The 24,056-nt window shown below is 42.8% G+C and overlaps 1 protein-coding gene across 1 annotated transcript; it reads right to left on the bottom strand.

The window, feature by feature from the left end:
• Positions 1-216: 216 nt before the first annotated feature.
• On the bottom strand, positions 217-23,734 carry ripk3 (receptor-interacting serine-threonine kinase 3; the record flags this gene model as incomplete). Its single annotated transcript, XM_080741687.1, has 13 exons — positions 23,664-23,734; positions 22,899-23,076; positions 21,560-21,734; positions 19,924-20,079; positions 15,250-15,398; positions 14,360-14,409; positions 13,420-13,578; positions 12,006-12,088; positions 11,572-11,635; positions 11,282-11,340; positions 9,700-9,751; positions 7,331-7,509; positions 217-435 (listed from the first exon to the last, which is right to left on the bottom strand). The coding sequence occupies exons 2-13, from the start codon at positions 23,066-23,068 to the stop codon at positions 217-219; spliced, it is 1,515 nt and encodes a 504-aa protein (XP_080597813.1). The 5' UTR covers positions 23,069-23,076; positions 23,664-23,734.
• Positions 23,735-24,056: the final 322 nt, after the last annotated feature.

The raw sequence follows: 24,056 nt of genomic DNA, 5'->3' as shown, positions 1-24,056 counted from the left end.
AAAATAGCAGATCTACAAGCTCATATTTAGCTATGAGCTTGAAACAGATACAAAAATAAGATGGTTGAGGAAAATTAAAATAATGCCATAAAAAAGATTATGCCAACATCTGGCAAATCATGACTTCATGAAAAAGAGGAACACGGTCAAAGAAAAAAACAATCATGAGAAACATGGCAAGTCTCTGTGAATCGTTCACACACGCGTCCTGATTTCTTAAGTCTTTTTAGGTTTAGGTTTTTGCGTGGGACTTGCTGGCTGCGGCGGCGTTGGGACGTTGGCGCTAGGTGGCGCTGTGGGGTGCCGCCGCCTCTCGCTGACGTACATGTGGTTGTTGTTGCCGATCTGCAGGCCCATCACGCTGCTCATCACGATGGACATTCCACCGGCGGAGTGGGAGCGATGGCCGGACGTCTCCGGGTTCGAGAACTGACGCTGCAATTTAGGAGCACAGCGGATCATGAGACTTTTAACGCATTAGACTTTAATCGCTTTAACCATATGCTTTAGCTATTGAAAAATAGCAAAGCTCACAGCGCTGCGAGCGTGTAGATCTGCTATTTTAGAAAAATCGTGGAAGTTTGTGCAAGTCTTTGAATACTTCTGACCTGATTCTATAATGTCTTCCTTCTTCTAAATCCGTGGTACTCAAACGTTTTCATGTCAAGCAGCCCCGGAATTACATGTAATTGGCCGCGGGCCCCCATCTAAAAATAGCTTGTTCCAGGGACCACCTGGAGATTTGAGTATGCTTTGAAAAATATACATTCAAAGATTTGCACAAACTTTCAAAACTTTAAAAAAATAGCAGATCTATAAGCTCGCAGCCTGACACTCCGCACTGTGTATTATATGCTATTTTTGAATATCTAAAGTATATAATAATTCCATGTTTTAATGGGTTAAGAATGGCCCTGACAGCACGACATGTTGTGAGCTTATCTCTCTGCTATTTTCACTGTTCTCTTATTTTTCCCTTTATTTTTGAAAAAATGGAAAAGATATTGAAAATGAAAGTCCCAAAACAGGGAGATGCCTAACAATATAAGTATTTTATTTGAATTGTATGGTATGGTATGGTATGGTATGGTATGGTATGGTATGGTATGGTATGGTATGGGTTTATTGCTTAGTCCCCGAAGGGAAACATGTTTTGCCACCAGAGCGAATACAAATACACAAAATCAATGACAACATATAACAAACATACAAATACACAACAAGTAACAATAACAGACTCTACAAATGACATGACACCCTCTCAAAAAAAAATTGGTCCTCATTCGCTTGGCTATAGTGATATCCAAAGTATCCTGAGGGAGGCCAATCACTGAGCCAGCCTTTTTAATCAATTTATTGATTCGGTTTTTATCATCAGCCGTGATGCTGCCCCCCCAGCAGAGCACAGCATAAAAGAGGACACTAGCAAGGATACCTTGGTAGAATACATGAAGGAGTGGCCTACTGATCTCAAAGGATCTGAGCTTTCTCAAGTGGAAAGGTCTAGACTGAGCTTTCTTGAACACAGAATCTGTGTTCATCTTCCAGTCCAGCTTCCTGTCCAAGTGGACACCAAGATACTTGTAGGACTGAACTATTTCTACCTCCTGCCCTTTGATGATGACTGTGAGATAGGTACCTTCTTTTTACAAAAGTTAACAACAAGCTCTTTGGTCTTTTCTACATTAAGCAGTAGAAAGTTATCATCGCACCAGCGAACAAATAGGTCGATTTCCTTTTTATAGGCCCGATCGTCATCCTTGTTGATGAGACCGATTAGAACAGTGTCATCAGAGAATTTCTGCATGTGACACTTTGCCTCACTATGCCTACAATCTGCAGTATAGAGGACAAATAAAAAAGGAGCTAAAACGGTTCCCTGAGGGACTCCAGTTTTGGTCCAGATGACATCTGATACAGCATCATCTAGCTTAACAAACTGAGGTCAAGGCACTAGATATTTCATGCACCAGGTAATGGTTGAATTATGCCGTTTATACTGCCTCAATTTATTAGCTAGGATATGTGGCTGTATAGTGTTGAAGGCACTAGAAAAATCAAAAAACATGACCCTAACAGAACTGGCAGTTGATTGAAGGTGAGTGTACATGTAAGTAAGTAAGTAAGTAAGTAAATGTTATTTATATAGCACCTTTTACAGAGAGATCTCACAAAGTGCTGTACAGGCATTGAGAGAAAAAACACAATAAAAAACAAAATAAAAACAAGGCAAGTAGGAAACAGGCTATACAGTTAGTTACTAAGACATATACATTAGAATCAAATCCCATTTACAAATGCCTGTTCAAATAATAATGTTTTGAGGTTCTTTTTAAAAATATCGACAGAGGCTGCAAATCTCAAGGCTTGTGGAAGAGCGTTCCAAAGTTTGGGGGCAACAGCTTGAAAAGCCTTATCACCTTTTGTTTTTAAATGAGTCCTTGGAATTATTAATAGACCCTGCTCAGCAGACCTTAGGGCCCTTTCAGGCTCATAGCGATTGACCAGATCTTTTAGGTAGCTCGGAGCCTGATCATGCAGAGCTCTGTAAGCGAGCACTAGGACTTTGAACTGGACCCTGAAATTAATGGGGAGCCAGTGCAGGGAGGCCAGGACAGGGGTGATGTGGCACCTTCTACTGGACCTGGTGAGAAGTCTGGCGGCAGTATTTTGGATTAGTTGTAGGCGGTCCATGGAGGCTTTGCTGAGGCAGGTGAAAAGTGAGTTACAGTAGTCAAGCCGAGATGAAACAAAAGCATGAATGATCATTTCCAGTTCGGGGTACGTGACAATTGATCTAAGTTTAGCAATGTTCCTAAGGTGGAAAAAACATGACCGGGTTATTGAACAGATATGGGTATCGAGGTGCATGGATTGATTAAAATTGACACCAAGGTTTCTGAGGTTAGGGCGGACATTGTCTTTTAGGGGGCCGATACAGTCAATTACCTTTGGAATAATGCTTTCTGGAGCAACAATAAGCACCTCTGTCTTGGCCTCATTTAACTGGAGGAAGTTTTCCGATAACCAGGCCTTTATGGCTGACAAGCATTCATGTAAGATATTAAAATTAAAATCATCCGGGCTCTTAGAATTAAAAGAATAATAAAGTTGTATGTCGTCTGCATAAAAGTGATAAGACATTCCGTTAAAAGTGCTGATAAGGTGACCTAGCGGTAACATATAAAGTGCAAATAGGGTTGGGCCTAGGACTGAGCCCTGGGGGACCCCAAATGAAAGGGGAGAGGAGGTTGACACATGTGTGCCTACAGCCACTGAAAAACTCCTATCTTCGAGATAAGAAGAAAACCAATCTAGGGCCCTCCCTGTGATTCCCACCTGGTTTCTAAGCCTATTTATTAAAACATTGTGGTCCAGCGTGTCAAAAGCGGCACTCATATCCAGAAGCACCAGAATTGTGCCTTTACCTACATCCGAGGCCATCATTAAATCACTAGATACTCTTAAAAGGGCTGTCTCAGTTGAGTGCATTTGTCTAAAACCTGACTGGAATTTATCTAAAATGCTGTGGTCATTTAAAACTGTTAAAAGTTGATTGGCAACGATTTTCTCTAAAATTTTTGAAATAAAAGGGAGCTTAGAAATCGGCCGATAATTGCTGGGAGATTCAGGATCTAAGCCAGGTTTTTTTAAAAGTGGATGTACAGTGGCGGTTTTAAAATAGGAGGGGACCTGTCCAGAGACTAAAGAGAGGTTTAAAATGTTGAGCAGAGATGGGCCTATGGTGGTAAAAACATCCTTTAAAAAAGTCTTTGGAATGACATCTAGTGGACTAGAGGAGGTTTTCATGCTAGTCACAAGCTCTGTTAATTGACTGATTGAAACCGGAACAAAGGAGTCCAGAATGGACTGATGGTCAGGAACTAGATGAGGAGTGGGAGGGGAGGGGATGATGCTTGCCCTGATGCTGACAACTTTGTTCACAAAGAACATGAGAAAGTTATTACAATCATTTACTGAAAAAACAGGGGGGTCAGGTGTTTGTGGACATACAATGTTATTGATTGTGTCAAATAGTACTTTAGGGTTTCGCCTGCTGGAGGTGATTAATTTGGCGAAATAAGCAGCTCTAGCCTCCTTGACCATGGAGTTAAAATCATTAAAAAGAGTTTTGAGATGTAAACGGTGGACCTCAAGATTAGAGGACTTCCACCGGCGCTCAACGCTTCTACACTTCCTGCGTAGACAGCGAATGTCGTCATTTAACCACGGAGCTTTATTTAAAGTGCGGACAGTGCAAGATTTAAAAGGAGCGACTACATCTAAAATATCTAAGCAGTGGGAGTTAAAACTATGGACTAAAATATCAATATCTCTGTTGTCGTTGGGAGGCAGTGTCAGACTGTTAAAAGCAGCTGAGAATTTTTGGGCTGACCGTTCATTTATCAGGCGTGAGTTTTTAACTCGCGTCCCGGCCATACAGTCCGGATTAAAAGATATATTAAAAACTAGGGATTTATGGTCAGTCGTGGTCATGTCGTTTGCAACAATGTTGTCCACATCTAAACCAAAGCTAAAAACAAGATCCAGAGTGTTGCCCTTATTGTGTGTGGGACCTGAGACATGTTGTACAAGATTAAAAGATTCTGTAAGACTGATAAAATTCACTGCAGCGATATCTGTGCTCTTATTAATATGAAAATTAAAATCACCAAGTAAAATAAATCTCTCAAACTTAATAATGGTGGTTAAAAGGTCGCTAAAATCAGATAAAAAAGAGCTGCTAAAACCAGGGGGCCGGTAAATTAAAATACAATAAAATGGATTTTTGCGCCCTACCTTAGTGATTAAAAGTTCAAAGGAGCTATAAGAACCAGCATTTACCAACCTAGAAGGGAAACAGTCTCTGTATACAAGTGCCAGGCCGCCCCCTGTATTTGACCCGGCTGGCCTGGAGACACAAGTGAAAGAACATTTCGGTGGGCATAATTCTATTAGTGACATGTATTCGTCTGACATTTGCCATGTTTCAGTGATACAGAATATGTCCAGGTTATTAGCAGTAAAAAAGTCATTTAGGAGGAATGTTGATTGGGTGATAGAGCGTGCATTTAACAAGGCCATTTTGATGGTTTTGGGACTCAGGGGGTCTGGGAGAGAGTGTGGCTGGTGGGATGGATTGAGCGGAGTGATATTTCCAAGATTTGCTCTTCTGGTGTTGGGCGGGGGTCCAGTAGTGGCTGATGGTCTATGAGAAATGAGTACAGGAATTTGTGAGTAATCTTGGTAACTAGCTAAAGGGGGATTACGTATTGGCTGGCGTCATTCCGTTGCAAGATAGTGGGAAATGTTGCTTGCCAGGACTTTTTTGCCACTCTGGTTGGGGTGTACTAGGTCACGGTAGAGTGATGGAGTTTTCCAAAAATTGTCAAAATTGCTAATATAACCATAGCCGCAGGCTTGGCAGAAAATTTGCAGCCAGTTGTCAGCGCAATAAATGCGACTGAAAATTTCAGGGCCACGGTGGAGGGAGGGGATTAGGCCCAGAAAAATAACAGATTTATTTAAATTTTCAATTGTATTTGCCAGGACCTCATAGTCTGACCTCATTTTTGATGCTTGTTTGCACCTAATGTCATTGAAGCCTACATTTAAAATCATTGTGTGGGCAGAGGGGTGACTTTGGAGAATGATTGGAATGTGGGGAATTAGGTCAACAATTTTGGCACCAGAAAATGAATAGGTGATACTGTTAGGAATTGTAACTTCGCGGATTATAGAATCTCCTAAAATGATGTAATCTGGTGAAGAAGTGAAGGGGAGGTCCGTGTTGATTGAGATCGATGCAGCCGATCTCGTGTGGAGTGACAGGGTGTTGGACACAGCTGGAACTGATGAGGGAGGGGGAGGGTCAGCCCGACCAGGAGCAGTGGACACAATACCTGGCGTTGTTGGGTGGATGACCGAGAGGGAGACGTTTGGCGTGGGCAGACTTGGTGGGAGAAGACGGGGCCGTTTTCCTTCGCGGCCGCCGCGTCCAGGTATGGGGGTCGTTGTGAGGGAGCGAGTTGAGGAGCCAGAAGAGGAGTCGGGACCGGAACGTTTCCCTGGACGGGACAGCAAGCTGGGGTGCGTTGGTGGATTCCCTGGAGAGTTGGCCGTAGCCGCTGAATCCTGGAGCGGAGCGTAGAAATTCGAGCACGGGAATATATCGGCCATGCTGCAAGCCTCTGATCCAGACGGATCGAAGAAGGACAACCTCCGATGCTGACTCTTTACCACAGAGACCCAGGAGGCAGCACGTACGGGCCCCGGTTTGAGCTTGCCGGTACCCGAGGCACTACCTCCCGGCCTGTGGACAGCCGCGGCGGGCACCCGGTGTACAGCGCTGGCACTCGGGGCTTCTAGAGTCTTAAGGCGGTCCTGGAGGAGCGATTTTCGGGTGAGTAGGTCTGTGACCAGGCTCGTGATGGAACGGAGCTCATTTCTGATGTCACCCATTTCCTTCGTCCTTGGAGGCATGTTGAAGATGTAGTAGCTAGCTTCTAGGCTAAAAACAAACCACAGCTAGCACGCCCCTAGCTAAACTGGCGTCTAGGCTAAAAACGAGCCACAGCCAGCCAGCCAGGGTGGGTACAGTCCATAGATAAAATAAAATCTATAGTCCTGATCACTGAGATCGCATAGGAGGTAGGAGAGAATATTCCACCAAGTTAGGATCCAGGAGTTGGTAAAAAGGCTGATAGCATAAAACTGGTTTAAATGCTGTTAAAATGTTACTGTTAGACGGAGCGTCTGGCGAAGCGACCGTCTGTCTTTGGCACAGATTTTGTGTGATGTAACATAACAATCAGTGCATCATCAACACCTACCCGCTTCCTGTATGCAAATTGCAAGGGATCTAAATAAGGAGCCACCTGCTCTCTAAGGTGGCCCAACACAACCCTTTCAAAACACTTCATGATGTGGCATGTTATAGCAATAGGTCTCATGTTAGTGAGGCTATTACGTACATTGTTCTTTTTAGGAATAGGAACAAGACATGGCGTTAACCACATAGCAGGAAGAGCTGGTAAAGACAGTGAACAGTGAATGAAAAGACCTGACACAACTGATCAGCACAGACCTTAAAGGTACGAGGGTCGATACCATCAGGCCCAGGTCCCTTGTTCACCTTAATGCTCTTAAACACCTTGCGAACTTCATCGATAGTTATAACAATAGGGGGACAGCTGTCCTCAGAACTAGGCTGAGCTAGGGAGGAGAGGATATTCGCCTGCTCAGAAGAGAAATCAAATGTATCAAACCCTCCATTCCAACTGACCTCATGGCCCCCACAATCACTGGCCTTCCAATAGAATGCACCCACCTGGTAGTGTCCAGAAGCGGGGCTTGGCCTAAGCCGGAACGGTGGATGAGGAGTCCTGTTCTCGGCCACGGGAGAAGATGCTGACCTCTGCTTTTGATCGGCGGTGGTCACTTTGGGATTGGGCGATGAGTGTGCGGGAACGGCATGAAGGCCTCTGATTGGCTGACATGAGGTCTGGCCTGCCAACGACAAAAGCAGAACCATTTGATCTCTAGGCGCCGTACAGACATTTGCGTGAAACATCTTCTCAGTATCGTCTGAGAATGGCCACTGGGGGCGCCGTACTAATGCATTGTCTATATATGCCTTAATGGTCCACGTCACATTGATATAAACCAGTATGCGCACGCCGGTCGGCACCAAATGAACCCCACCGTTCATAGGATGCAATGGATGGCACTCGTGTTTAAAAATGCATTCCATCAAACTTTCAGATGCCGTTTTTCTCCCAGTGTGGAGGAAGAATGCTTAGGATTTTTACTGTAAATTCTCACTCTTGAAATATATAATCCTTAGTTTCTGTTGATTGTAAACAATAATAGCGATTCAAAACAGTTGTCCTTCAAACCCCACCTCTATTCACCGTCATCAGAACAGAGGGAGCGCTCCTCTTGATCACCCACCCGATCCACTGGATCACCAGAGCGTCTACTGCTCGCCCAGCTGCAGTCCATGAAGCCTAATTATGCTCCGTCCTGCGACGGTGTCGCGCGCAGAGCCGCAGACCTCCAAGCTCAGAAGGGTTGCATTGGTGACGCTATGTGAGTTTGTATATCAGCTACTCGGTTGACGTGGAACACTGTTGCACAATGAAGTATGTCTCGATAAGGGCGCACCCATGGGAGCACCTCACTAGCACACAAGAGGAGGTTGAATAACCAGTGCTCCCCAAAACAACAGGTCTGGGGATCTGTTGGGAATTGATTACATGATACAGTCAGCTGTGCATTCAGTCTCAATGTTTGTAAACAAATAATTGGCCTATGGAAGGTTGTTTGGTGTTTTGTCGTTGCCGTGTCTCTTGGCCAAAAGACAGGCTGTGGTTGAGCTAGAGACAAAAAACCAAACAACCTTCCATTGACAATGCATTAGTACGGCGCCCCCAGTGGCCATTCTCAGACGATACGGAGAAGATGTTTCACGCATATGTGTAAGTCCAGCCTGAAAAGTCAATGGACGACATCATCTAAAACCAGAACCAAACACCAAAATATCGTCGTTGTCGGGTGGAAACCTTGTATGTCCAAAACCGTTTGTTTTGTATTTATCATTTTAAAAATGATTTGAACTAGTGAAAACAGACGATCTACAAGCACATTGTGTGCTTGTAGATCTGCCGTTTTCACTACTTTTGTGCGACGGCCTTGTATGGTGAAGCAGGGCTTTACTTTGCGAAAAAATGCACAAATTTGAAACTTGGAGATACGAGGTTTCGGCCCGACAGTGACGATATACATTGTAACAACCTCACTACCTTTTAATGGGTGAAATGGATGAAACGTGTCGTCTCTGTCGGGTGGAAACCACCAAAACTGTCCAAAACTGTTCAGGATTCATCAAAAACATGAAAAGTAGCCGATCGACAAATCGCACCGCATTTCGAGCTTGCAGATGTGTTGCTTTTAATGCGTTTGTGTGACGCTGTGCATGGGGTGTCCAAACTATTTTCAAAGGGGGCCACATTAGAAAATATTAAAAACACCGACTACAAGTACCGACTACATCTCCTGACATAATTACGTTGGGACCATTACAAAGTCACAACATATGCATCGCATTTGAACACTTTTATTTAACAATCATCATCAATATTTAATATCAATGGTCTTTTGTCAGGTGTGTGCTTTGAACAAAACACAAACAACTTAGCAAGGTTACATTTGACAAGGTAAAAATACAATAAAATAGCCTTTCAGAATGAGACAACAGGGAACAGGGAATCCTGACAAATTATACTCCGGGAAAATATTCTTGTTTGACAGAGCTGACGGGCCATTTCTAATCCAATTTAGGAATTAATCCGCGGGCCCTATAAAACACCCCTGCTGTAGTACGATCAAGTGAGGTATTAATTTACGAAAAAAACAAAACAATAACAAAACATAAGATAAGAGGTTTTTGCCCGACAGCAAAGATATGAGACAAGGGTGACAACATTTCTCATACACTTTAATTTGGTCCAAGAATCTTGAAATTGGGATATTTATTTAACGATTTAACAGTATTTCAACACTCAGTACAAAATTGAGTGTGAACGAATAGTGTTTTTCTTGCAGAGTATGAGAACTTTCCCCTTTCTACCGTAGAATTTGGTGGTTTCGACTCGTGGTTTGACAGTAAAGCAAGCCCTACTTCGACTTCCTTTTCACCTTTTATGATGTGTTTGTCTCGTTGAGTCACGGTCGAACCAGCAGCCGTTTCCTGCAACGAAAAAGGAAGTGGAGATGTAACGTTGCATGGCAACGCCTTTTGAGTGCATTTTGCACAGTGCTTTTGTCATAATGTGCTCTATTGTGTATTGTCACATTGTGGTCAGAGGCGTCAATTGGGTATGGCAGGGGTATGCAGCTGCCATACCCTGGGTCCAGGGGGGGAAAATAAAAGCTTTGAATGCATTTTACAGAGGGTCACTACTACGATTGTTGGTCATTAGTAGTTAATACATGCATCAATTTACAATATGTATAGCACACCGACATGTATGTAGTACTAGTTACATCAATATATCTTAAAAAGAAATGCAACATTTGCTCATATTTAAGTGTGAACAACTAATGTTGTATTGTGTCCTATACACTGTATATTTAACATTTTAAGCCAAAGTTACTGTGCTATCTTTATTAAGGTAACACTTAATTATTTAAATGTTTCGCCTTTTAAAAGTGCACCACGTGATCTGTTCTACTGTCTGCAACATAGTGCTATTTTTAGCACTAACTTAGGGGAACTGAAAATAAGCAACATGATTCAGAAATTGAGTGGTCAGTGTCACAGTCACCACTCTCTCTGTACTGGTGTAAAGAGAAGAGAGTGGCACCTATGGGTGTTCCTGTGAACCTGTACTGCAGGGACGTGCAGAGAATGTTAGAGAGGCAGAGGCTGAAATTCCTAAAATGGCCTTTTGGTGAAAATACAGAAAATAGCAGACCTCCGGCTCCAAGCTCACAACGCGTCGCGGGAGAGTGTTTTTTGCAGGTTGTTCAGTCCGAGTGTATCAAAAAGGCAACTGGGTTAAGGCAGACCGAAGCTTGTGATTGGCTGCGCAGAGGTGACGAAAGTCTGGGGGACGGAGATACACCTAAACCTAACCTTAACCCTAACCGTAACCTCAGTAAAACTAACGCTGGTGAATGCTAACCTGGTGAAATGCTAACCTGCCAACGCTGGTAAATGCTAACCTGGTGAAATGCTAACCTGCCAACGCTGGTAAATGCTAACCTGGTGAAATGCTAACCTGCCGACGCTGGTGAATGCTAATCTGGTGAATGTTATACTGGTCGGACCAACAGGTGCTTAACCCAGTTGCTTTTTTGATACACTCAGACTCAAAGACCTGCAAAAACACTCTCCCAACGTGTCGCACTGCGACGCGTTGTGAGCTTGGAGGTCGGCTATTTTCGGAATTATTACCACACTGAACTAAGCATAATGAATCAAGTCAATGCTGGAGATGTGTTGTAATGTCATGAATTTCTACACAGAGAGGACAATTCTGTCAACATAAGATGCTGCATTCAAGTTAAGTTGAGTTTACTTTTGACTAGGGCATTTGCATTACTTCCACCACAGTAAAAACTGCATTCAAGGTCTGGAAAGGGCACTTTTTACAGACAGATAAAAGGGCAGGGGCTCAAGCCCCCTTTCATGTCTATGTGTGCACGTGCCTGCTGTAGTGTGTACCTCTCCGACCACACCAGACTGGGATGTTCCACTGTGGAAAATAACTCTTACCTGCTTTGGTGGAGGTCCTGTCAACACATGGTTGGACATGTTCATGCCATTGGGACTCGCTAAAAAGATGAAGTATAAGAAAAGGCAAATTAATGTAAGTATGAAGACAGGACAAACGCAACAATTAAATGAGAAATGGGAGAATAAATAAACCTATACTGTGACAACAAAACAATCAATAGGTTAAGCATTCCTACTGTACCTAAACCATAGATATTCAGGGAGAGCGGAATAGAATTTAGAAGGGACATCACGTTACTTCTAGAAAGTATTTTCAAAGACGCACAAACCTAATGCTTGAGTGGTGTGACTTGTTGTAGTGCGCTCTGTAATTCTTTCTTCCCGCTTTTGGTCCTGGGAAAGAAAGAAAGAAAGAAAGAAAGAAAGAAAGAAAGAAATAACGTTTTTGTACGGTGTGGTATGTATGGTGTACGTGCACTCAGTGGTGTAAAGTAACTAAGTACATTTACTTTAAGTACACTTTTGAAGTATTTTGTACTTTTCCAATTTCCAATACTTTAACTTATACGTCTCGGATCCAAATATTGTACTTTTACTCCACTATAATTATTTGAAAACTTTAGTTACTAGTTACTTTGCAGACATAAATTATAGTAATATAAAACATACATAAACCACTTTATAGCCCTATTTCATATAGGCTGTAACAACATCAATTTAAAAGTGAACAAGGGAGTGTTGTCAGTGTGTACTTATGTATTACCAGTTTCACCAGCACTTGGTGTACGGCGTCGTTAATCGCAGGCCTGTGCCTCTCATACAGGCCTTCTGTCGCAGCAGTGCATTCTGGGAACAACATATAGACAGAAGGTTGATACAGCTCGTCAGACAGACTGAGACTGCAGTCGATTCCTCAGACCAGTGTTTCCCAAATGTTTTATGGGTCGCGATTCAATACCCCTTCATTTTCCCCACAATTTGTTTTTAATTATCATTTCAAAAGATGTTCAAATAAATCCACAAAAAATCACCATTTTGTCATAATTCCGTAAAAATCGAAATCCATTATATAGAGGGAATAACATTGTAGATTGGCTATTTTCACTAGTTTGGGCCCTGGGGGAGACATAGAATTTCTCGTTTCGAGCTCTGCTATACCTAAATTATTCTATTCTATTCTAATCTCTCAAGACAGATTCTCTGACGCTACGGAATAAAATAGAGAGGGCGCTGTTCTTCATTTGACGATGGGTTCCCAGATTGATTCTACCGTAACATTCTATAGTGCAGTGCTTCTTAACTTGTGGGTCGGGATCCCCAGGGGGGTCCCCAAATTATTTTGGAGGGTCCCCAGATGATTTACTTAATGTACAATATTGTTTTCTCACTCAACAGTAAAGAAACCAACATAAAGTGTATAGAGGGTATCTGCACATTTCTAAAGGTCTTTTTAATACCTCTAAAATGACAAATTAAACATAGTCAAATACTAGAGGCATTTGTGAAAATAGACGATCTACATGCTCACAACACCTCGCAAGGCGAACCGTGTTATACAAAATGTAATGGCTCAACTCTTATTGCTCGTCAGGGTGGGGGTCCCCAGTTAAAATATGATTTTTTTGGGGGGTCGCGGCCGGAAAAGGTTGAGAACCACTGCTATAGCCTACTGTTTAGTGCTATTTCCCACTTTATAGGTCAGAGGTCTATAACTATGAATGAAAGGACAAACTCAACAATTAAATGAGAAATGGAAGAATAAATAAACCTATACTGCGACAACAAAACAATCAATAGGAGGACTTTGCCACTTTTCAACCCATCTTCATATAATAGGTCCTCACTAATGTTCATAATAAAATAGCAAAAAAAAATCTACTCTGTCCAAGTCTCTTAGGAGAGCTGTGGGAAGTTCAGAAATCCATCGATTTTTATTATCGCGAGAACAATGGCTTCCACTTTAACATTGCAACTTTTCTGGAGTAGAAAGCCTGCATTTTCTATTAGCTTGGATTCCCAATCGATGATGTCACAAGACGATCGGTTTCTGACCTGCCCACAACCATCAAATGAGGGAAAAAAAAGAAAGAAAAGAAAAGCTATTTTTTAGTGAGGACCAAGTATATGAAGATAGGTTGAAAAGTGGTTGGGTGGCTCTTGCAGGGTGGAATTCTCACCTCCGAACGGGGGTCTCTGGGCGGGTTCAGGGAGCCAGCACCTCTCCATGAGTTTCACCAGGTCCTCCATTCCTGCATGGGCCTGCGCTCGGTTGATCTCTATCGGGGAAGGCCTGTCTCCCTTGGGGATACGTAGCCTTACGATGCTGGGGATGGCATCTGAGAGAGGGGAGGGGAAAGGTTGTTGATAGGGCTGTCACGATTATGACGATTACAAATTGTCACTCAAACAATTGCGATTAACGATTTAATTGTGTTTTTGTTGTTGACAATTACATTTCTGTTTGGCTTGTAGGCTTTGAAGTTGCACATGGCAGACATGACACATAACCTAAATATACCAAGAAATGACACGTTTGACAACTTTATACTTAGAAAATAGCATTGATAGTGGAAATAGCCGATAAACAAGCTCACAATGCGTCGCATTGTGATGCATTGTGATCTTGTAGTCTGCTATTTCACTGTTTTTGAAAACGGAAACAATTATGATGATTATGACAAAACAATTGCCGTTATGTCAAATAATTGTCATTAGACGATTATGTAATAATTGTGACAGGCCTAGTTGTTGTCGAGAGAAGAGAAGAGAAGAGAAGAGAAGAGAAGAGGAGAGGAGAGGAGAGAAGAGGAGAGGAGAGGAGAGGAGAGGAGAGGAGAGAAGAGAAGAGAAGAGAAGAGAAGAGAAGAGAAGAGAAGAGAAACATTAGTAGCGGAAAACGTACTTGCAAATAATGCTGTTTCTATTTTATTTATAGGTAACATTAGTCACATAATAGTGGCACCTGTGAGGCTGAGACAGTTATGATGATTTGAGGAGGGGGAGATGGGAGGAGAGAGTACATTAAGACAAGAAATGAGAGAGCATGAAAAAAGAAAGGAGACATAGACGGACGGACGGACGGACGGACGGACGGACGGATGTGAGAGAATCACTCACTGGCGTATGGTTGTTCCCCCGTCGCGATGGACCACAAAAGAATGCCATAACTAACGTGAAAAAAGAGAGACATCCAACAATTACCTTACATACAAACAAAACCCTGTCATCGTCACACACTTTCTGTGGGTGGTGGGTGGTGCATAATTATTTATGTCAACAGGAACGCAATAAGAACACACAAGCAGGGGTGTCACAAGGGGGGGGGGGGGGGAGTGGGACTGGGTTACTAGGGCCCAAGGTGGAGGGGCCTTCATTATTTTATACTTTAGCTATTGAACTAGACCAGGTCAACCTGGTTGTGCCAGACCCCCTGTCTGTCATCATCATTTATGACATCATGCCTTTTATAGGTATGTCATCATCATGTCATCATCATATATACCCTTTATATAGAAAACCCGGACAGACATTTGCTTATGTAGGCCTACCCATTTCATGGGTCTGGCAAAAATAGCAGATATACAAGCTCACAGCGCAGCACTCGGTGCCGCGCTGCAAGCTTGTAGATCTGCTATTTTTGAAAAGTCATGAAAATGTGTGCATGCAAATCTTTGAATATATGTCTTTTTTAAGTGAACATTTGTAACTCAAATTTTGCTTCTGGGAGGTCCCTGGAACTAAATATTTTGAGAAGGTGGTCCGTGGCCAAATACATATCATTTTGGGGGTCCTTCACATGAAAAAGTTTGAGCACCACTCACATAGAAACATGGGTTTTTCAAAGATCTTTTCACGATTTTCAAAAAATAGCAGATCTACAAGCTTGCAGCGCGGCACTTGTCTATCTGCTATTTTTCAATAGTTAAAGCACAAAATGTGAGTGAATCCTTGTACCCGGGGCCCAGAATTTGATGCGACGCCCCTGCACACAAGGAATATGTGAATACCTATAGACGTCAGAGGCGCGGGTGGGTCTGTATGATAAGTCGAAGGCCTCCGGAGGCATGTAGTTGATGGTCCCCCCCTCCTCACCACCATCCCTATTGGACGCCCGCGTCACGCTGCTGTAAAACTTGGCCAGGCCAAAGTCTGTGAGCTGGAGGAATAAAGAGAGGGGAATAGAGAGATAATAATAAATAATAATAATAAAAAGAAAGAGAGTAAAAGCCAATATCGTCACTGCATGACAGAAACCTTGTTTCTACCACTTTTTGTGGTCACATGTTTAGATACTGGATTCTGATTGGCTTAAAACAGTGGTAAATCAGTCAACAATCTTGTGTTGGCTCATGTACCCCGCCCACTGTTGTATTGCAGCTGATTGTAACTAAATAACCTTGCAAGTTACAACTGTGTTTTCTTTCATTTATATGGTAGAAGTGGTAGAAAAGCAATATACCATTTGAGGGTCGTGGGTTGTTGGCTGATTTACCACTGTTTCAGGGAAATCAGCCAACAACCCACTCCCTCTCATGGTAAATTGCTTTTCTACCACTTACATCTCCAAGTTTCAAATGTGTACTTTTTTTTTCGTAAAGTAACTCCCTGCTTCATCATTCAAGACCGTCGCACAAAACTAGTGAAAATAGACGATCTACAAGCACACAACGCTTGTAGATCAGCTATTTTCACTGTCGTTTTTAGAATAATAACGAAAAAGGAAGGTTTTGGAAATTGAATGCCACTGTTTTAGGAGTCGATAGGTGTCATTCATGCGTGTTGCTGTTTTCACAAGTTCAGGTAACAACAACTCAAAAGGCATATATAGGTAGGTGACCTATATAGCTGCTTAGCAGCAGATGGAAATTCAAAAATATATTTGAACAATGTCCAAAAGTACATTTTCATGAACGGAAAGGACGAACAGGTGACAGATTCCTGTGTGGGGCCTGTAATGATAGCCAGTCAGCAGGCATGTGCACACATAGACATCAAATGGGGCTTGAGCCCTTGCCCTTTACCTGTCTGTAAAAAGTGCCCTCTCCAGACCATGAATGCAGTTTTTACTATGGTGAAATAAATGCAAATGCCCTCTTTCCAAGCCATACCTGAAAGAAGCATTCGAGAGAATTGCCTTGCCTTGTCAAAACTCTCCAGAATTTAAATACAGCATCTTATGTTGAAATAATTGCCCTCACTGTGTCTCCAGTATTGCATTTTTTATCCTTAGTTTAGTGTGGTATCAAGTACGGAAAATAGCCGACCTCCAACCTCCAACGCGTCGCGCTATTTTCAATATATTCACCAAAAGGCCCTTTTAGAAATGTCAACCCCTGCCTCTCTAAAATTCTCTGCACACCCCTGCCAGTCAGACACGGATTGGGAAGAAGTTGCCAGGCTTGAGAGACCTGAGCAGCTGGCATCGCATCACAGGTCTAGCAAGTCCCTGATTAGATGGCTTGGATTGACAGCATGAGGGGAATCAGCTAGGTGGCCTCGTGCCTGCTTCAGTGAAAGGGTGGAGAGACCAGGGGCGTCAATTGGGTATGGCAGGGGTATGCAGCTGCCATACCCTGGGTCCAGGGGGGAACATAAAAGTTACTTTTAAATATAAATCCATGAATGTCTCTTTGTCTATCTGTTCTGGTTATTATGTTGTTAAATTACAGTAAAATAACTACTTAATGCAACATTTTACTAAATGGTCACTTTAACAAGGTATTATAATGATATTCTCCACACTTGTATTCTCCCCATCTTGACAAAATGGTACAGGGTACAGGTGCAATTCGTTATTGTTAATTGTGGCACGTTTACTATAGCCTATGCTATGCCAAGTTTAGCTGCACTTGAACAACCGTTCCAGGCTGCCATATTCAGCCCAAGAAACCGTAGAAACGGGGGGAAAAAATGTAATGTATTCTTAAAATAAATGTATCATGCCTGTTGCTACGGTGTGGCAACATGACTGGTGTCTTGCACGCGCGCGAAGGCACCAGTCATGTTGCCACACCTTAGCTTTTTCTGAACTGACGCCACTGGGAGAGACACCAATTCCAGGCCAGCAGGTGTGCAGGTAGATGAGGCTTCAGAGCATCTTAACCACATGAATCCTAGGGGGTCTTTATACCAGGACGATTGGAAACGCTGCCGGTCTCGTTTTGGATTTATTACCCAAAAAACGTCGCGTTTACACCTTGTTGTTGGTTCGTTTTTCTGTGTTTATAGACTACTACAAGTTGACAACGCATGAATTCAAGCAAAATGTGTCATGTTCCCAGCCTACATAGGCCTATACTGTGTATTTACCCTTCAACTATAAAATATATATTGTTTTTAATGAGACATGCTTTGTAATTAGGCTATGCTCCCAAATCCATATTATTATCGTCTGTTCGCATATTCAATGAGTCCCGCAAAAGGAGGTTTTTAGCGAGGTGAAGTGAAACACCAACAAAAGTCACCTGGAAGATGAAGGTCGGAACATTTATAGCCTATGGAGCATATTTCTGGACATTATCTATGGGGATGGGCTATATTAAGTGAGTTCTGTCTTCTATCTGCAACAAAGTATAACGCACCAGCTAACGGAGTAGCCTACAGAGGCACATATGGGTATGGTAGTCTACCATACCTTGATTACAAGGGAAAATAATAAAATGTACTTCTTAAAATAAATTCATCATGCCTGTTGCTAAGTATTGGCAACATGACTGTCTTGCATGCGTGCCTTGCACGTGCAAGACCAGACAACAGTCATGTTGCCATACCTTAGCTCTTACTGAACTGACGCACTGCACTGGGATGCGGCGCAATGGAGGATGATGTGCCGTCTCCGTCGCAAAATAAACTAACGGAATAAATTAATGAACTGACGCCATACGCCACTGGCAGTCTGTTATTTCACTGGAAGTCACAATCATAGCCTTCCGTTATGGCTTTAAGTAAATTGCCTACTTTGGAAGCAACATGCGTGCCTTAAGAGGAGGCTAGAAGCACTGGAGAGAAAAAGCGACATGATTTCTTTGACTGGAGGAGAGGGAGCGAGGATATGGAGGAAGTTTTTGTGATGGTCTCTGACTGACTGGACAGTTATGTTTATTCTGTCTGTCTGTCTGTCTGTCTGTCTGTCTGTCTGTCTGTCTGTCTGTCTGTCTGTCTGTCTGTCTGCAAGACTCAGCATATTACAATAACTCACTAATTACCTGAAGTCCGCTGCGTCTGTGATGTGGCGCGGTGCATGAAGAATTAATCCAGTATTTTTTGGTGAGAAGTTGAAAAAGGGGAACGCAAAATAGTCATTAATCATTGGTTTGCTTTGCTTAGAATGGAATACCATAGCCTAATGGTTTAATTTAACTTTGCGGAGAGGAGAGCTGTTGCAACTCCGACAGGCCAGCTAGGGTACCAGCCCAGGTGCGACGACTTGTGCGTAATTAGAAATTTTTAAAAGGCTTTCATATAGACTACTCCTGACATTTTTCAAATGAGGTTTGTGCTTATAGATCACTGGGCTATTTTCTGGGTTTTAATTAGGCCTAGAACAACACAAATAATAATAATACATTTTCGGTTAGTCTGACAGACTGACACTTATATGCAGCAGGGGAAGGGGAGCAGAGGAGGGGGTGCTATGACATCATCGCACTCTCCCTCACGGCCGAATTCCGATATTACACCGTTGCGAAACTGATGCGAAACCGCAGAAATGCACTTTCAGAGCCGAATTCCGAAAAGTATCGGTTAGGGTCATGAAACCGCGTCTCCGTGTGTCAAAATGGCCGAATCAATAGTAAAAACTATCGTCTACAAAAAAATCGACCTCATGTAATGACCCCCCTAGTGTCACTATTTTGGGGGCCAACATTCAGCAAAAAATAGCACATCCAGGGACGGACTGGTACTACAATTTTAATACCACAACTTTTTACAGACAACATAAAGGATAACTACACAACTATCCATAAATTGTTAGCGTACAGTTTTCACCACCAACAAGCGGAGTATGAACATGATTAGTGCCAAAATGTGTCAGAACTTTGGCTAATTCTGACCGATATTTTTTTACAGATATTTTTACAGTTTTTTTATTCTATTTTTTTTGGGACACCAGCCCCCCCGGCCCCCTAGCCTAGCGGCCCACCGGGCAAATGCCCTGTATGCCAGAAGGCCAGCCCCCCACTGAGCACATCTACAAGCTCCACCAAGCTACACGCACAATGAGCTTGTAGATTGGCTATTTTTGCCCAATCGTTTTGGGAATTTCAGGCCACGTTTACTCGACAACGGTCTGTAGAGAAAATGGTAACATTTTGTTGCGTTCCCACATTTTATCCTGCGTTTAGGCGGACACGCAACAATGATTAAAACGATGTAGTGTGCATGCCATGTTGCTAGGTGGCAAAATGTCACTATTTTACTCCAATGGACTCCAATGCATGAGGGACGAGAGTAGCTGATATACAAGCTCACGTCACGGTCGCGGATGCAACCGATATGTGAGCTTGGAGGTCTGCTATTCTTGGCCGTTCTCTGTGCGCGACACCGTCATGGGACGGAGCATAAATTAGGCTTCATGGACTGCAGCTGAGCGAGCAATATAGCAGCACCTTGATCATGAGCAATGCTCCCTCTATTCTCATGACAGCGAATGGAGGTGGGGTTGAGTGACTGGGTCTCACCTTGACATTGATGTATGTGTCCAGCAGCACGTTGCTGGGCTTCAGGTCCAGGTGGAGGATGGGAGGGGTGAGGCTGTGGAGGTAGTTCATGCCCATGGCCACTTGGTGAGCCAGTCGAAACACCAGGGCACATGGCAGGGGGCTGTGTAGAGTGTCCTGGCGAGGGAGAGGGCACAACGGGATTTTTTAAGGCCTGTCCACACTGTGTCCGACCACCAAACTTGTCCGGTCCGGTTCAACTACAACATGACGTCACTTGCAACTTCTGAAAAACGTTTGGAAAACTGCACTTCGGAAAGTCGGAACTTTTTCAGACGAAAGGTTCGTAGCCGGGGAGCCACTGTGCCAAAATGAGAGAAGACCTGTGATGTCATGACATACTCCAAATTTTAGTTTTTCCTATTAATTTGGTCAATAAGGTGCATAGAATGAGAGGCCTGCTCTGCCGGAAACATTGCGAAAAAAAAGTTTCCCATTGACTTCACTATACTGGAAAAAACACACCAAAAAATATGCTTGAAGTAGCATGTGAGGGGTCAAACTAAGGGTTCTTCATGATTCTGAATCCATTGCAAGCATTTGTTTTGCATGAAAAACATTCCTTGGGCTAGATTTCAGCCTCTCAAACCTGTGAAAAGTGATGAGTCATCACTTTTCACCGTTATTTTGGTCCGTTTTCTAGCCCAAGGAATGTTTTTCATGCAAAACAAATGCTTGCAATGGATTCAGAATCATCAAGAACCCCTAGTTTGACCCCTCACATGCTACTTAAAGCATATTTATGTTGGTGTGTTTCTTTCCTGTATAGTGAAGTCGATGGGACAGTGATACAAATGGACATAACTTTTTTTTCGCAATGTTTCCGACAGAGCAGGCCTCTCATTCTGTGTACCTTAATGACCAAATTAATAGAAAAAACAAAAATAAAAAGTATGTCATGACGTCACAGGTAAAACCCTATTCTTTGAGCTTTTGGGCCTGTGGCTCCCCGTCTATCGGTGGTCGGAGACAGTATGGACAGGCCTTAAGTCAAGTCAATTTAAACTCAATTTAAAGAAGCCCATGCATGGCCAAAAGCTTTCTTGTGGTGTTTATCCTTTTGACCTTGTACCAGTGAACTGCACTGTCCTGTACCTATGCAAACTTCTAAATAAAGTCTTCTTCTTCATTTTCAATCAGTCACTACTCAACTCACTGTACTGCATGTGTGATGTCCACATAAAAATGAATGAATAACAATGAAATAATGGAGGGACAAAATGACCTGCAAGTAGTCACAATTATTACATAATAACCATCTAATCGCAATTATTTGACATAATCTCAATTATTTTGTCATAATCGTCATAATCATTTACATGTTGGAAAATGTTCATATATTTTCAAACATTTTCAAAAATAGTGGAAATAACAGATCTACAAGCTCACAGTGCATTGCGATGCGCAGATCTGCGATTTCCACTATCTTCTTTTTAAGTATAAAGTTGTCAATTATGTCAGTCATTTCTTTGTATATTCAGGTTATGTGTCATATCTGCCATGTGCAACTTCAAAGCTTACAATCCAAACATAAACGCAATTATTTGAGTGACAATTAATCGTCATGTAAAATGCTATAATGGTGACAGCCCTCTACCTGCAAGGAGGAGAGGGATCCTCTCTCCATGAACTCCATGACCAGGCCCAGCTGGATGGAGGAGACGGAGAAGGGCAGGCGGCCGCGGAACACCCCCAGCACCCGGATGACGTAGGGGCTCCCTCCCTGCCGCATCAGTTCAGCCTCATGGAGCAGGAGCTGGTCTGACCTGCATCTGAATGGCAGAAAGGCAAAATATCTCCTTCAGGACATGTGTGTGTGTGTGTGCGTGTGTGCGTGCGTGCGTGCGTGCGTGCGTGCGTGCATGTGCATGTGCATGTGCAGTAGGCTACATGTGGAGGAAATAAAGGCATATATTTTGTGCAGCTAAAATATAGAAACAAACTAGAACTGCACACTGTCGAGGTGCCAACTTGCGCCTTGTGCACAGCTGGTCCCTGATTGGCTACGGGCTTAAACACACACAGTTACCTACCTACACAGCCGAACGCAGTACTTGCACGCTCTGCTGGTGCAAGTAATAATGCATTGTGGAATCAAAACATTTATGAAAGAATCAAGATTCAAGAATCAATATGTTTCATTTTCAGTTAACTTATACAAGTAAGAAGCAATGTTTTGGGACTAATTCCACAAATAAAAATGAAGTGAATTGTGAAGTGAAGCTCACTTCACACTAGAACATACTTTTCCTGAAACAGTGTGGGTTCAAGGGGATGTTTCTAAGTGGGGGTATTTCTGAATGGAGGTCTGCCCCCAGGTGGGAGAGTGTTTTCAGTGTTTCAGTCTGAGTGTATCAAAGGGTGCGTTCAGAAATGCGCACCGGGTGTGGTTAGGGTTAGGGGTTTGGGTTAGGTTTAGGCATAGTTTTACTGAGGTTAAGGTTAGGGTTAGGGTTGAGTTTAGGCATAGTTTTACTGAGGTTAGGGTTAGGATTAGGGTTGGGTTTAGGCACTCACTACACTGAGCACACACCCGGTGCGCATTTCCGAACGCACCGTTTGATACACTCGGACTGAAACACCAGCAGAAAACACTCTCCCGCCCCCAGGTAGCACGCAACAGTACAATACAGTATGATGATGATGTATAGACACATGATGTCACAGGGGGCATATTGTCCAATCAGAAAAGGGACATATGGGTTGGGACATACAACCATACACACAAAGTCATGTATTGGAGCTGCTAGCACGGCTCAGAAACATTGAAACGGTCCAAATATAAGTCAGGTATTTCACTTTTCACTACAGACACTCAAATGAGCATTAACACACAATTGTTATGAGTGTGTGTATGTGCAAGAAGTGTCCAAGAACAAAGGCAGTGATATGATTTGAAGTACATGTGTCCTTTTAAATCCTCATCATGGACTTACCCGTCATCATGGTGTAATAATTTAATGGCCACGTCCCATCCCCACTGAAGATGTCTGGCCTTAAAGATTTGACCAAATCCGCCCGAGCCGATCACCCTCCAGTTCTGCAGACTGGACTCACCAATCAGCCCTGGATCTGCTGGGGAGCTGGACAGCAACGACATTGCCATATTGATCACTGAAGAGAGTGGAAAGAGATACAATCAATCAATCAATCAATCAATCAATCAATCAATCATTCAATACTGTGGACTGTGCTTTAATTTCCAATTGCATATTAATTCCATATTGTGGAGATAAATAATTATAGGCTTATAATCATAACACTGATTATAATGTTGATTTTTAATAGAATGTGAAAATGTGCCTTTGGCTTCACTGTGGGGCGAATTATAAAAAGACAGGATATCCTACCATAAATAGTAGCCTACACAATCCAGGCCTACATCATCAGACACACAGACAGATCCAGTAGGCCTACTACTAGGCTAGACTGTTTATTTATTTATTTGTTCATTTATATATTGTAATTTTTGTAGGGGGTTATAGGCCTACATGCACATGGTGATTTGTTATAGGCCTACGTATCCTACAGTGAATAAAAACACACACGCACTTTGTCATTTCATCATCTCTGATTACATGTTGTCTTTCCCCATAACTTATTCCAAATGTCCACATGTGATCAGGCCTAAATCTTATTTCTCAACCACAGACAGGCTACTGGGTGAAATACATACACTTATAGTGCAAAAGATTACTCACCCGCAGAAATATATGCATCGTCTTCCTCAAGAACATTATAAGAAAATCCCGTCAGCTCATCTTTTCAGAAGTTTCCACACAGAATAGGACAGAAAATCCATTCCAATAAAGTTCAGATAAGGAAGCAGAAGTGAAATTGATGGATCCGTTTTTGTTGTGTTAGGAGCCTGTACCAGCCTACTTCTGCTTCTCTCCTCTGCAAGCGACACGGAAATAAAATGTCCCTGTCAGATTTACTACACCAAGTACCACCCATGTCTTCAACAGGGAGTCCCCTTTCTATCAAAACTTCTACTTGACAGAACAGTGATTCAACTCAAGAGCATGCCAAAAAACATGACCACAAGGGAAGTAGGCCTAGAATGTAAATTCCCACCGCAATGAGGTGTCATT

Source organism: Nannobrachium achirus (genome assembly GCF_963921795.1).
Source record: "Nannobrachium achirus genome assembly, chromosome: 14".
NCBI lineage: Eukaryota > Metazoa > Chordata > Actinopteri > Myctophiformes > Myctophidae > Nannobrachium > Nannobrachium achirus.
The sequence above is the reverse complement of the archived record's forward strand: the minus strand, read 5'-3'. Positions and strand labels throughout refer to the sequence as shown.